The following is a 15,129-nucleotide window of genomic DNA, read 5'->3' as shown; positions in this document are numbered from 1 at the left end:
TATACTAAATTGGCAGTAAACCTAATTATTCTTGGAACCTTTTATATCCCATTTCATACTGCACAAAACAACATAAAATATCAGTACATCCAAGAAGCTAGGGATTAAGAGAAAAAAAAGACAAATAATGATTTAAAATAAATACAGTTAAAATGGTGAGAACAACCTATTTTCTAAAGCCATCAGATGACTAAACGTACTGCTCAAAAGATGTTTAGACGCGGGTTATTTTGCAAACAAGTTATTAAACTCTGGATCTCAAAATGCTTTCAAATGAAATAAACCAGTACTTAGCAGTTCTAAAACCTGTTGCACAGCAGTCGTTACAGCTTCCACAGAAGTCCAGTTTTAGTAAGTGCTTTAGGCTAATTAAAGCAAAACCTACCAGGCACTTGAATATGGTTTATTTAGAACTAGCACTATATACAAGATTTAAAACACTGTTATGTTACTTTAATCAAGTAACATAAAAGCATTTGAGGGGATTTTAGTTAAAAGAGAAAATGACCTAGAAAGCCCATAGCTCAATAGGGCAACTTAAAAAAAAAAAAGCTTTTCAATGTTTACTGGCAAAATATAATCTATGGAATAACCTTTGCTTTTAAATCTACTCTTAAAACATTAAGCCATCTCCCTTCCAAAAGAAAGGGAGGCAGATGGCCTGATTTCCTCTACTTGGGTATCCACACTCATATGAAAGTGCCGTACATTGTTCCCAAATCAAAACAGCAATGTTAATAATTGGTTTTCAAAAGGCATAGATAACCACACAAGGAATAAGGCAACAGAGATGCATGCTCAGCCTCTGCATCTCACAGACTGTGGCAAAGGCTGTCATGATACCTGATAAAGAGATGAAACAGCTCCTCCCTCCATTTTGTGCATCCAGTTGATGCCCGTCAGCAGATTTAGACAGCCCCAATGAAAATATGCTGGTCAGAAGTTATGAAGTCAGCATCGGTTAGGGGCACAGCATGACTGTCACATGACTGTTCAGTGTTTTACAAACATGTCACCAGATAGGATTTCAAACATTTTTGTAAGCTAATATCGGTTAAACAATTAATACTTCAAAGGTATTTGAAATGGAAAACATATGCTCAACACTCCTCTGCTGTGCAGTCACAACCCTAATTGGATTAGTGTTTATAACCATTGTTCCTCAGTGGATTAATAGCTTTGACTTTCCTTTCTCCTACTGTATTATCAGTGTTTTCTGATTAGAAGCTCTGCTTCCTGCAGTCTCTTCATAGCATCCAATGAAGCAAGTCGCTGAAAGCTTATGCATCTCTGATTCAGTTTATAAAATACAAATCTACTGTAGCTTCTGCCTGACTTCAGACTAAAACACTAAATGTTTCAGACTACCATGCTCAATCCTAAATTGCCCTTTACCATAATTATAGGTTCCACATCTTTCCTGAATGGTCAAGTAACCCCAGTACATTTCATACATTCTTGTTGGCTACATAAAAGTTTATGAAGACTTTTTCTCTTCCTTGAAGTCTACTGGGGCTAATAGTGACTTGCATATGACTGTGAAAAAAATACAATATAGCAGACAATGATTTGTCTTCCATAAAGTAAACCAATGAGAAGTGTCAATAAATGTTTAATGCCTGGTAATTTATTGTATACATATTCTGCAAAACTTTCATTTGCACTCTTGTGCTTGCAAAAGTATACACTTTTTTTTGACAGCACCAGAAAACAGTTAAGCTAGGTAAGGTTGGTTTTTTTTTTACCTTATTTGTCACATTGTGTAAAGACATTGTGCACAAATGACCCTTTCATCAGAAAAGGAAAATCACAGACTAAAACTAGAACCACCCTTATTTACACACTAACAGTTTAATATTGCATCACACCCACTCACCAAAATAAATAGTACATTCGTCACAATTTAACACCAGTCTCTCTTCATATATTTATTTTTTGCGATGTATTTTGGTCTCCTGCTATATCTGTAGAAATATGTTTCAGCTACTAGATTATGTTACAAAATCCAAATTAAAAAAATAGAAAATTAGTTTTCCTGGACAATATTTTGGGCTTTACACAAAAATAAATCCAGACTCCCATAGAGGGATTTTATATACTTTTTTTTTTTTGTGAAAGATTTCTACTTTAAAGCACAGCACAGTTGCACACTAAGGCTTTCTGTGATATGCAATACCCTGGCCTCCAAAGGACATTGCTGTAAAGAGTTAAGCTAAAATGTAAATACAAGACATTTTTTAAAGAGTCTTTAATAGAAAGTGCCCTTAAATTATTGGTAAAGTTGCAGCTACTGTAATTGTGCAATCAAAGCCAGACCTGGAAGGGTTTTTATGAAAACTAAATAATTTCACGCTATTAAAATTTAAAAGGATACAGTATCTGTGGGAGCAGAAACTCACTTTTGTTTAAATAGTCCTACATTCGTGAATAGAGTTTTTAGATAATTTAGTAAAAAAAGGCACATCATCAAACATTGAGTTAAAAATCTAAAAAAAATTTAAAAAAAAAATCAAAGATAGTTTCATTAACTATAATTAAGTCACTAGCTGCAATGGCATAACTTAGGCGGGACATCTGGGGATCCCACCCTGGGTGCCAACTTGGGGGAGACGGAAGTAGGAAAGAATGGCAGCTGCTGCAGTCACACAATCATGGTGGCCCACCAGCAGCCAAAAGTCACCACTGCTCCTACGTGGCAGCTGCCCCTAGTACCTGGCCACATTGTTATGCCTCTGACCAGCTGAATGTAGATCCTTACATGCCAGAACAGACATTCATGGAATTTTTCTTTGCTTCAAATCCTTATGTGCTTTTGAAGAGTATTTAGATTATTTTATGAAGTTAACAAGACTATCTGGTAGACATTTTTTGGACATAAGGGCAAGATTTTTCCTTTCTCTTTTTTTTTTTAAATGCCCAAAACCTCTTAGTAGCTTCCTAGCTGATTTACAAAGAATGGAGTGAGTGCACAAACACATATTAATTAAAATCCAGTATTTTGTACAAAATTTGAGAAATCATTGGCAACCCATAGCAGCTATGAGAAAGTACTTCTTGACTATAAAATTACAAATGTGTCCATGAATTAAATTTCCACACGAAATATAAAAACTAATTGTAAACAATGATAATAGGAGAAGGAACAAATACAACACAAGGTATACAATGTTTGAAGGAGGCTGGCATTGGAATCATGTTCCAGTCATCATCTACAAGACAAATGACAAGAAAGGGCTTTAAAGATTAGAGAACTGAACTCATCAGGTACAGAGTGCTTAATTAAAACATATCACTGTATCATGTAGGTTAATAAATGATAATCAGGACTTTATTTCACCCGTGTTCATCTGAAATGCTCCAAACTGAATCAGCCTTAATGTCACTTTGCAACATACATGTTTTTAAATTTCAATGGATCAAACCACAAATACAGTTCTTGCATTTCAGAACAGTCAGCATTTTCAACAATTCAGATGCTTGTTTTCCTGTCTAATACAGATATCTCAGTTGACAAAGATCCACACATTCTCTTCAGTTAAAAAATAAAATGAACAGCTACTTGGTCATGGTCCCAACAGTCATAGTCTTGAGTGGATAATTCTAGGAACTACAGCATAATGAATTTCAGCTGGTCCCATTAAGCAGAGCAAATATACAGAGACATTTTAAGTACGCAAGCAATGAGATTACAGTATGTTGTATGACCTCAAATGTTTATATAAGAATCGGTTTTTTGGGTGTTGATGAATATACACATTTTTTTTAAAAATATACAGCAACGGTGCTGGCTACCATCAGATGGGTGTCCTCATCTACTAATACTGCACTAATCTGTAGCCCCCAATATGCTGAGAAGGTAAAATGCTACACCACTGACAAAAAATGGTTTAGGCCAGGGATACACCCTATTTGTCCTTCCATTAAGATGCAGGTGCTTAAACCCCATCTGTTTCCACAATTGCTCCTTTCCTCTCAGTGTCTGAATTGGTGTCCCTGGAGGCAGCACTGACAAGAAATGCTCTCCAATAAGAAAAGTTTTTTTCCTTGTGTCCATATTTTGTACAGAATTTCATTTCCTCCATCTCTTCCTTATTTCTTTGGCCACTCTCTTCCACATACCTCTGCCTTCAAACCCTTGTAACACTTCTGACAAATGCTTCTAACATTAGACATTAGCAATGATTCAAGTATTTAATGCTAGAAGAATTTCTAGTGGCAGCATGGGCCTGAATTAGATTTGAACAGTGATACTGGTTATCTTGGATACACCGACTTCAAAAGGCTTGAGGGGGGAAGGGGTGGGGATTAAAAAAAATAGGTATCATCAGATTAGGGCTGCATACCCAGAGTGCAATCGCTGTACACTTATGTGAACCCTGTGCTGATTATTAATATGCTCAATTATTGAAGGGAAACTTTTTTTTTTTTTTTTACAGTGCATAGCTTGAAATAAGTGTGCAATGTTGGCACCGAATTAAGGAGGTGAACTCTCTTGATATACATTACACTTGGATTTTTGGTTTGCTGAAAAAATCAGAAGTATTCCCTCTATGAAATGGAAATTGTGATATGAAATGGAAATTGTGATGATAGCTACAAAGGTATTAATATCACTGAGGAAGTGTAAATGCATTTTTGCTTGATCCTAACAAGCACTTTTGAAAATGCTGTACCTAATTGTGATGTACTAAGCCAGACTTTGGAACTGCTTGCATAAGCAACTCTTCATAGCTTAAAATCATTAAAAAGAAAATCACTTAATTTTTAATGCAAGAAAAAAAAATTGCACTGTACACTCAAAGTATAAGAACAGAAGAAAATTGTTAAACAAATTTTAAGCTTTAAAGGGCAGAAAAAAGTTGCTAAGTATATGCTTGAGCCCAAAAGCACAAGTTCATACAAACAGCAAATTCCTATTTTTCAGAATAAACGCTCTTTCTTTATCTTCCTGAAATAAACCGGTATTGAAATTCCAGACATAGCAGATGCCAGTGTAATTTTTTGGTCACACTTTAACTGCAAGAAACTGTGAATGAAATGCATTTTTTAGAAACTGATAGGTCTGGGGGGGTTTTCTTCTTTTTTTTTTTTTAAGTACTATTTTTATTAAGAGACAAAATTCTCAAATCAGAAGAATGTATAGCACAGATCATATTATTGCTATAGGCATCTGTGGCAATGGCTGAAATTTACATCCAAGCTTTTCCTGTACAGAAGATGACGTTTCTGTATTTTGAAGGATCTTAACTCAAGAGACTCAAGATACATAAAGCCATATTCTTCTCTCAAAATAACTAAGGAACATGAATGTCATTCACATTTTTTTCTAACTAAAATGAAAGACGGGTTTATGGGTATGTGGGCCCACATGATTGCAAGCCAGTGCATAGCTAGTTAATATTTCTGCTGGCATCTTGAAAATTGGTTTAATCAATGGAAACATTCATTAAATTTTTATTCCATCTAATAATCTGTGCTAGTGCATTACTTTCTTTGTAAAAAAATTAACCCTGGCAAGTATTAAAAATAAATCTCTCTTTTAGGTCAAACTAAAGCCTTGCTTTTCAGTATTCTCTCTTCCCTTTACATACTCTCATACCTTCTAGTAAGCAAAGAAAAACTGAAGTAAAATTATAAGAGGAGCTGAAAGATGGAGGCAAAGTGGTGGCAAAGGAAGTAGGAAAAGAGGACAAAACTACTGCCACTCAGTTTGTCTTCAGTTTCTTTGCCTGCTTCTTACGTTTCCATTCCTCCTCTTCTCGTTTCATTTCTTCCAGGTCCTCTTGTACCCCAAGTCTCAAGCTGCAAATCAAAACAAGATATAACTTACTTTGCATACAGCGTCCCAAGAGACTTTTCACTTACAGAAAGAGGGGGAAGCACCGACTTAAATTCAAATGTTCTAGTAAGGTAACAGCATCATTTTTCTTTTTAAATGAAAGCTGCATGGGTCCCATAATTTTTTAGCAGGCTTGTTGAGTTGGAAAGACATCTTTCCATTTCAAGGAAAACAGTAAGTCTATGATATTTGCTTAAAGACATTCAGCAGCAGGAAAGAGATAGTATAGGAGGCCATCTGAAGCTTTCAGAAAATGTGGTTTCAGTTAAACAGGGATCCAGATCCAGTGAAGAGAAATAAATTATAGTCCCCCTAACTCCTTATCTCAGTCAGTCTTATATCTTGTGAGAGAAACAGCTTTCTATCCAGGGAAGCAATAAAGGCCAACTGGCCAAGACTGGGAGGAACATTCAAGTATGTGATATCCCAGGCATTCTCCAAAGAACAATGTAAAAGCCCCAGAAATGTATACAACTGCAAGTCCAAGAACTATCTATTAACTACAGTAAAGCACTGCATCCACCTTCAAAACATGCAGGTGATGCTGAAAATCTAATCCAGATTTTTGTCACTTGCCACAAGCTGCCAGTGAAGAACAGCAGCGTTCTAGAGGCCCCACCAAGATCGGAAAATCTAGTTTAGTTTTCATTTTTTGTCATCACCAGTTGTTTGCTTTTGTCTGAGAAATTTTTGCACAGGCATTTCTTAATCAATTCCTTTTCCCCTTTTCAGGCACCAGTGAAATGCTGCAATATGTTTAAGTAAATTACTAGATTTAATTACTTTTTATTACTAAAATTGCATATTGGAGTTTTAAAACACCTATAAAAGCACCTTTGGACTTAAGCTTCATGTAAACCTATAGTCGAGAAATCTGAGACAGAGCACTAAACGAGGATAAGAGAGATGAGGGCCTATATTCATCTGTGCCACTATCCTGCTTGATCAGGGGTAGGCAATGTTTTTTGGCTGGAGTGCCAAAAAACAAAACCCACAATGTCTACCTTGGAAGGTGCCAGAGCGCCGACATGCCAGAAAAACAAAACAAGGGCAGAGGGTACATGGCAGGATTTCCTGCTTGTGCCCCTTGCCCCCACCCAAAGCCCCTGCCCTGCAGCCCCACTGCCCCGTACCCCCCACCCAAAGCCCCTGCCCCCTAGCCCTGCTCATACACCTTGCCCCCACCCAAAGCCCCTGCCCCCTAGCCCTGCTCATGCCCCTTGTCCCCCACCCAAAACCCCTGCCCCTCCAGCCCTGCTGCCCCTTGTCCCCCACCCAAAACCCCTGCCCCCCAGCCCTGCTGCGCTCGTGGCCCTGCTGTCCTCCCCTGGGCCCTCCGGAGCGGCAGCACACAGGGAAGTTGCCTGCTGCTGTGAGCTCCATGCTGCCCAGGTCATGCTTCCCCTGTGTATAGGGCAGCAGCGTGGGTAGCACGCAGGGTTCTGCCCCTTGCTGCTGCCTCCATCTGCAGGGGAAGTTTGGCTAGGGCAACGGGGAGCTCGGAGCGGCAGGCAGCTTTCTGTGCTCCCCACTGTGCCCTGCCCTGCCCAGTCCCAGGCAGTGCCGAGGGAGCATTGCCAGTATCCGCTGCCTCCCTGGAACCAGGACTGCGAGGCAGGTGGGGCTGGGGTCGGGGCAGAGAGGCAGCAGATGCTTGCAGCTGGCCCAGGTTCTGGGTAGCTGCTGATAGCCGTGAAGCCCGGGCTGCTTGCAGCAGGGCTTCCATCCTCCCAGCTGGCTGCTGGGAGCAGCCCGGGCTCTGTGGCTATCAGCAGCTACCCAGAGCCTGAGCTTGCTGCAGCCAGGAGGCTACAAACAGCTGCTGCCCTCCCACCCTGGCCCTGGCCATAGCGGTCTACCAGCCCCAGGCTATGGGAAGGCAGCAGGTACCAGCACTGCGCCCCTTGGGGCCAGGAGGCAGCAACTGTTTGTAGCCTCCCGGCTGCAGTCGGCTCAGACTCTGGGTAGCTGCTAATAGCCACGGAGCCCGGGCTGCTCCCAGCAGGGCTTGCAGCCTCCCAGGCTCCCAGCTGGCAGCAGCTACCCAGAGCTAGGGCTGGCTGCAGCCAGGAGGTTGCAAACAGCTGCTGCCTCCCCACCCCAGGCCCCAGCCCCAACACATGCCGAGGAAAATGGCCTCACGTGCCATGCTTGGCACGCGTGCTGGGGGTTGCTGACCCTTGTGCTAGATCAAAGGAAGTGGGGCTGGAAGAACCTCACAAGGTCATCTAGTCCATCTCCCCGCTTAAGGCAGGACCAGCCCCTATTAACCCATCCCGGCCAAGTGTCTGTCTAACATGCTCTCAAACTTCTAGGGATGGAGATTCCAACGCTTCTCTAGGTAGCCTGTTCCAATGCTTGGCCATGCTTATCATCAGAATGCAACCTAAATTACCCTGCTGCAAACTTGAGGCAATTGCTCCTAGTCCAGTCCCCTATAGCCTAGAGAAAAGCCCGTTTCCACCCCCTCTATAATCACCCTTCAGATATTTGAAGACTTATCAAATCCCACCTCCCAGTCCTTTTCTCCGAACTAAACAACGTAAGTTCTTTCAGCCTTTCCTCTCAAGCCCCTAATCATGTTTGTTGACCTGTGCTGGCTATTTCCAAACTGTCTACATCCATGGGGCTCAAAACTGGACACAGGTCAGGCTTCACCAGTGTTGGACGAGTCACTTCCCTTGATTTGCAAGAGATACTTCTGCTAATGCAACCCAGCATGCCGTGGGTTTTTTTGCAACAAGAGCACACTGTTGGCTCATATTCTGCTTATTAGGGCTGTGCAAAGCTTCTGTCTCCGATTTGATTCGGCAGAGATTCATCCTGATTTGGTGGCCGAATCTCCGAATCAAATCAGAAGACCCTTTAATCTCTCCAAATCAAATCAGAACCCTTTGAATCAATGCAGAAAGATTCAGCAATTTGGACAGTCACAGCTTTAAATATCTTTTTCTTTATACCTGTAGGTAAGCAGGTGGCTCATGAATGCTGTGATACTGGGGCACATGGAGTGTCTCTCAGAAGCATGGGAGGCTCCCCAGTGTGCTCAGCAGCAGACCCAGAAGTGGACCAGAAGCACTTCTGGTGCACTTCCAGGTCTGCCAGGGAGCATGCCGACCCCACCCCCCCGGCTTAGCAATTGGTGCCTCCTGGTTCTATGGGGGACACCCAAGGTTCCTCCGCAGCCAATCGCCAAGACAGGGGGAGATGGGGAGGCCCCCCCAGTGAACTCCTGGGTAGACTTGGACAAGTGGACCAGAAGTACTTCCAGTCCGCTTCCAGGTTCACTGCCGAGCACGTGAGGGCCACCCCACCCCGCACTCCTGTGGGATCCTCCATCTGCCCCAGCATCGCAGCGCTCATGAGCCACGCTGGTACTTTGAGGTACGTAGAAAAAACATTTAAAACTGTGTCTCAGGCCGAATTGCTGATTCTCTGAATCGGCATCAAATCTTCAGATTTGGATTCGGCTGAATCCAATAGGGACAGCGATCTGAAACAATGAATCAAATCACTGTCCCCAATCTGGGGTGAATCCAAATCCAAATCAAATAGGGCCTGCTTTGCACACCCCGACTGCTTATGGTACTGTAACCTCCAGGTCCTTTTCTGCAGTACTGCAGTCTAGCTACTTATTCCCTACTCTGTATCTGTGCATGCAATTATTCTGTCCCAAATGCAGGATTTGGCATTGCCTTTATTGAATATCATCATTTTTTGAAGACCATTTCTCCAGTCTATTCAGGTGATTCTGGATCTTAGCCTTACTCTCTGGATTTATCTGCAACTCCACCCAATTCAGTGCTGCCCACAAACTTGCTAAGTCCCACCATCCAAATCATTAATGAAAACATTAAACAATACTGGACCCACGACAGACCTCTGGGGAGCCCCACTTGATACCTCCTCCCAACTGGAATTAAGCCACTGATGACTACTTAATAAGGTGATCAAACCAGTTACACTGAATCTACCTTACAGTAGTTTTGTCTAGTCTATATTTACTTTGCCTGTTAATGGGAATGTCATGGTATACAGTGGCCTTACTCAAGTCAGGACAGGACTGTAAGATGTCCCTTCCTCATTGAACCTCAATTACCAATATCTCCTCTGCTAAGTGCTATACAGGAACTGGGTATTTTATTAAAGACCAAATTTAATTAACAAGTGTTCGTTTAACTTAGCCATATGACATAGACTGAAGTAGTAAGCAAGAAATGTACGCCACTTTTTTGCTATCAAGACTTAAACCAAATGCATACCTCCTGGCTTCTTCTTTCTGTTGCTCTTTCCAGCTGCTCTCCATGTAACGTAAAGCATAATCACTTTCATCCTTGTATCTTAAAAGGAAATACTTATATTTAGTATAACAATAACAAATGAAAAATTAAACAGAACTAGCAATACTAATACATGTAAGCTGATTTATGAAAGAGCATGTTTTCTTTTAAAAATACATATTCCCCTAATTGGTATTCCTTTTAATTTTTGGGGGAAGACTAATATCTAGATACTAGGATTTATATGCAAATACATACTATTTCTCTGGCCATGCAAGCTATCAGAGTTTTCATAAGACACTATTTTTATTAATATAGAGGGGTTAGGGCATAATGATGATAACATAAATAATAACAATCAACACTGTGAAAAAAAGACATAATTTTTCAAGGGTTTTCAAAAGAAAACAGCAACTTTGGACTTCATTATGCCTGCTTCTTGTGTATGTGATCCCAACTGTCCACAACATAGCTATTTTCAGTTGAAAAGCCCCAAAATATTGCACTACATGTAATACAAATTAATCCTGTTTAAGCTTGCCCATTGGTCCCTTGAATACCCCTTGCTGCAGCCTATATGCTGAAAATGGCCACAGCACTGCAAGTGTTCTATCTGCACCTATTGCCCCTCACCAGATTGGTACGTGGCTTCAACTGGGTTCCTGAACAAGTGAGATATGAGTTTTCAGCTGTAAACTCTATCATTTCAAGTGTGAAAGAAAGTGCTTACAGAAGCACCACTGAGGATACAAGGGTATAGGTTGTAACTGTGTTGCTCTAAGGACATAGGTAGACAAGGTTCTTTGGATAAATCTGATATCTTTTACTAGACCAACTCAAATAGTTGGAAAAATTCTTCTTTTCAAGGTTTCAGGGTCAAATACCCTTCATCAGACTGAGGAAACATCTGCACTTGGTGTGTGCTCTTCCTGGATGGAAAAATTGTGAAGAAACCAGAGGCTGGCATGCATGTAAGAAAGCCAGTCAGTGACAATGTAAATCAGAGTCAATGGGCGAGAGAGATCTTAGGGGGTGAAGGAAGGGGAATGAATATAGCTGGTAAATAGTGGAGAGGTACCTGGGGAGTCAGATGTTAAGCAGGTTATAATGCGTCATAAATCCAATGTCTATATTTAGTCCATGATTTTTTCTATCCAGTAGGCTGACGAAGTGACGTTTGTAGGCTTGTCTGTGAAAGGTGTTTGGTAAATTCCCTTCGAGTATTAGAACTGAGATTGGTATCTCTCCACTACTGACCAGCTACATTCATCCCCTCACCCTGTCTCTCACTCAATAACTCTGATTTACAGTGTCAATGGCTAGCTTTCTTGCATACATACCAGCCTCTGGCTTCTTTACTATTCATTCCATCCAGGCACAGCACACACCAGCTGCAGATGCTTCCATAGCCTGACGAAGGGTGTTTGTGCCCAAAAGCTTGCAAAGAATAATTTTGTGCAACTATCTAAGTTGGTCCAATAAAAGATACCAGATCTGCCCAAAGAACCTTGCCTGCCACTGAGGATACAGCACTACCAAGTAATTCTGACTGACAAGCTCTTCCTATCAGAGCCGGTACTGACATGCTGGAGAACTTGGTTAAATGCCACCCTATTTTAGACTCAACATTTTGGTCTGGTCTAAAAATATATACATATATTAATTCACAGCAGCTTTGATGCCATCAAGGCAGCCTCCAACAGTGCTGCGCAAATGGCTTCTGACAACCCTACAGGATCTTGCAATGGACAGATATAGACTTATCTGCTCCATCACAAGCAGTCAAGAAACCTGAGATATGAGACTGCTCAACTTCCTCAAGCTGATCCAGAGAGGTGATACTCCCCCTCTATGTGACATTTGTCCGGCCTCAATTGAAGTACTGCATCCAGTTCTGGGCACCACACTTTAAGAAGGATGTGGCCTGCCTTGAGAGGGTTCAGAGGAGGGCCACCCACTTAGTTGGAGGACAACAGGGCAGGTCCTACGAGGAGAGGCTGACAGACCTGAACCTGTTCAGCCTCAGCAAGCGGAGGCCGAGGGGGGATTTGATGGCTGCCTACAAACTCGTTAGGGAGATCAGCAGCAAGTAGGAAGGATCCTATTCCCCCCAGTACCACCTGGGGTGACGAGGAACAATGGCCAGAAGCTGCTGGAGAATAGGTTCAAGTTAGAGATTAGGAGGCACTATTTCACTGTTACAGTAGCTAGGATCTCAAACCAACTTCCTAGGGAAGTGGTCCTTGCTCCTACCTTGGGTAAATTCAAAAAGAGGTTGGATGAACACCTGTCTGCAGTCGTGTGATCCCAGCGTGTGCTCCAACCAGTGGCGGGGGGTTAGACTAGAAGATCTATTCAGGTCCCTTCTGACCCCTAACTACTATGAAACTAGGTAGACAGATACCACAGTGATAAGCAGAGCACACAAATTAGGATACAACAGATTCTGATATATAGCAGGTTTTTAAGGCTGGAAAAACCTTATACAGTTATACCCATGCACATTTGAAAAATGAGTAAATACTAATACTTCTGGCAATTATGTGAATAGTAAATTGTACTGCTCCCTACAGGAGCCAGACAGGGTATGTGAAAACTGCATGACAAAGTACAGTCAGGTTTTTCTGTATTATATTAGCTCAATTGCTTCTTCAATTTCACTAAGTACTCTTGAATGAAAAATCTTCTGCCCTTTTCTAATATAGTCAATTTTCCTTCTTCCATGTTAGTGTTTCAAACTTCCACCAAACCTTTACTGTCTGAAGAAGGAAATTTAGTGAGACAACATTTTGACATCCTAAATTAATGTTAGGCCACAATTTCTCACCTTTTCCGATCATATCCGAATATTTCACGAATATGTTTTGAAATTTCTTCCTGGGAGTCCCCTTCATCTTCGATGAAATCATCCATTTCAGAATCAGAGTCATCTTCTTCATCACATATTTGCCTTTTATAACTTATTGGTGGAAGAGAAGGCCTTGGAAGACCTAAACAAGAATAAATATATGTAACAACTTTAATTCATTTGTTGCAAAAATGCTTTTAACTATTAAAAGGACTAACTCTTGTATTTTTGTTTCTCCCATTATGTTATCTTCTTCTTTACATATTGAATGATTACAGCAGTCCCTTCTATGCAAGAGATGTGCTTTGGGTACAGCTGTTTTCAATTCTGGGCCTCAGTAACTTGAAAACTTTTAATAATAAAGTATTTGGACAGTTTGGGAGTATCAGAAAGAAGAGACAGCATTTCTAAACCAGTTGTAAAACGTAAGTTTTCCATTGATATTGCCAACTGCAACCTGGATGAGACACCAAAAGGTGAAATCTAAGTTTACATTCCTGTTCAATTTATGGATTTTCTAATACATTAATTTGCAATAATTCTATCCCCTTTACTTTAAGATCATTTTTAAAATTTACTTCCCAGTTCCAACCTAAGTGAATCTGCCCAAAATTAATTAGATCTGTTGCAGGGCCCAATTCTTATGCAATTTTAATTGTTAACAGGGATCCTGTTTTTCCGTTTCCCACAGAAAAACAGAAACAAATTTGGATTTTCCCTTTTAACCGAGAAAAACAAACTTTTAATTTTAACAAAGAAACGTGCAAATTTTCCCCTTTTGCAAAGAGCTTTCTGCAGGTGGCAGAGTTCCAGCCTACAAGGGGCTGGGGGAATGGGAGGAAAGTGGTCAGGCAAGGGACAATCTGCATGTGCACGTGTACACGCACGCGGTCACCAGGCAGCCTGGAGAGCAGCTCCTTGCAGGTAAATCTGGTAGGGGGGACTGAGGCCCCCATAGGGAAGGATAGATTTGGGCAGGGCCAGGGCTGCTGACCAGCTGGGGCAGTGAGAGGGGCTTGGGGCCCAGGGCCAGGGGCTGCTCCCCACCACTGCACTCACTCCTGGGTAGGGCAAGGGGAAGGCAAGTGACCCCCAGATTTGTATGTAGGGCAGGGGCGGGCTGCCCACTGTGGGCTTAGGCACCCTGCCCTGCAGCCCACCCCTGGGGGCCTCCGCAGCCCAGCAGGTGGAAGGAACCCTGTGCAGCAGGGAAGCTGCTTTCCGCTACAATCCCTGCATCACCTTGGTGAAGCACTTCCTGCCTGCCTGGAAGCAGCAGGTGCAGTGGCACAGAGTTGAAGCCCTCACTGCTAGGCAGGCAGGAGGCACCTTGTCATGGTGGCACAGGACTTGAAGTGGCATCAAGCTTCTCTGCCTGGTCCTGATCTGCTCTGCCGTGCCAGGTCCCACCTGCTGGGCCACAGAAGCCCTGGACGGAGGGCAGCTTTGAGTCCACACCCGCCATGGACTCGGCTCTGGCCATGCTGCCCATGGGGGAGGGGGAGCTGGGCTCCACATTCTGCTCCACCCCGCAGTTGCTGCCTCCTGCAGGCAGCAGCCAGGACTCAGATGCTACTACAGGGGGCTGTGGACCTGGGTCCCTGGCCCTGTAGCCCTGCAAGCTGGGAGCCCCCTCCAGCAGGGCTGGGGGCTGTGGATAGGGAGTGAAAGGCACCAATAGGGGTGCAGGGCTGTGGAATGGGAGTGAGGGGTATGGACCTGTATCCTAGTGAGTGAAAGGGGTAGGTGGAGCTCTGGTGTTCCATGATAAAAAACCCAAAATCAAACATCAAAATTTATAGGTACTTAGAATTTATTATAGTGATTGAGGTACTGGTAGGCTTCCAAGCTGCTTTAAAATTGTAAATACATCAATAAAACATTGTGTTCAATTGATACCTATATATATCTAGAGACAGATGGATATCTCAGTGTTTCATTTTAATCACGGATTTTGAGGTTTTAAATCAGAGAATCTGTGATTTTTAGACAGAGAAAACTAGGATCCCTGATTTTTAAGCATAATCTGACACCTTATATTAAGAAACTTCATTTGTCTTATTAGATCAAGTGCACCACCCACATACACATCCACAATCAGGCAATATTTTATTGCTACCTGAAAAGGCCTATGCATACCACAGATGAATTTGCTTCCTTGC

The 15,129-nt window shown here is 42.2% G+C and overlaps 1 protein-coding gene across 1 annotated transcript in view; it reads right to left on the bottom strand.

Annotated features, from left to right (window-relative positions):
- Window positions 1–1,607: 1,607 nt before the first annotated feature.
- SPTY2D1 (SPT2 chromatin protein domain containing 1) overlaps window positions 1,608–15,129 on the bottom strand; it is a 28,031-nt gene continuing 14,509 nt past the window's right edge. Inside the window, exons 4-6 of the mRNA XM_090032540.1 lie at window positions 12,947–13,109; window positions 10,102–10,179; window positions 1,608–5,802 (exon numbers count right to left, since the gene is read on the bottom strand). Of these exons, the coding sequence (XP_089888666.1) occupies window positions 5,706–5,802; window positions 10,102–10,179; window positions 12,947–13,109 (338 nt within the window). The 3' untranslated portion in view covers window positions 1,608–5,705. The remainder of the gene's footprint in view (window positions 5,803–10,101; window positions 10,180–12,946; window positions 13,110–15,129) is intronic.

The sequence above is a fragment of the Crocodylus siamensis genome, chromosome 2 (assembly GCF_052110815.1).
Source record: "Crocodylus siamensis isolate JL-2025a chromosome 2, ASM5211081v1, whole genome shotgun sequence".
Lineage (NCBI taxonomy): Eukaryota > Metazoa > Chordata > Crocodylia > Crocodylidae > Crocodylus > Crocodylus siamensis.
This window is presented reverse-complemented; position numbering and strand designations above follow the sequence as displayed.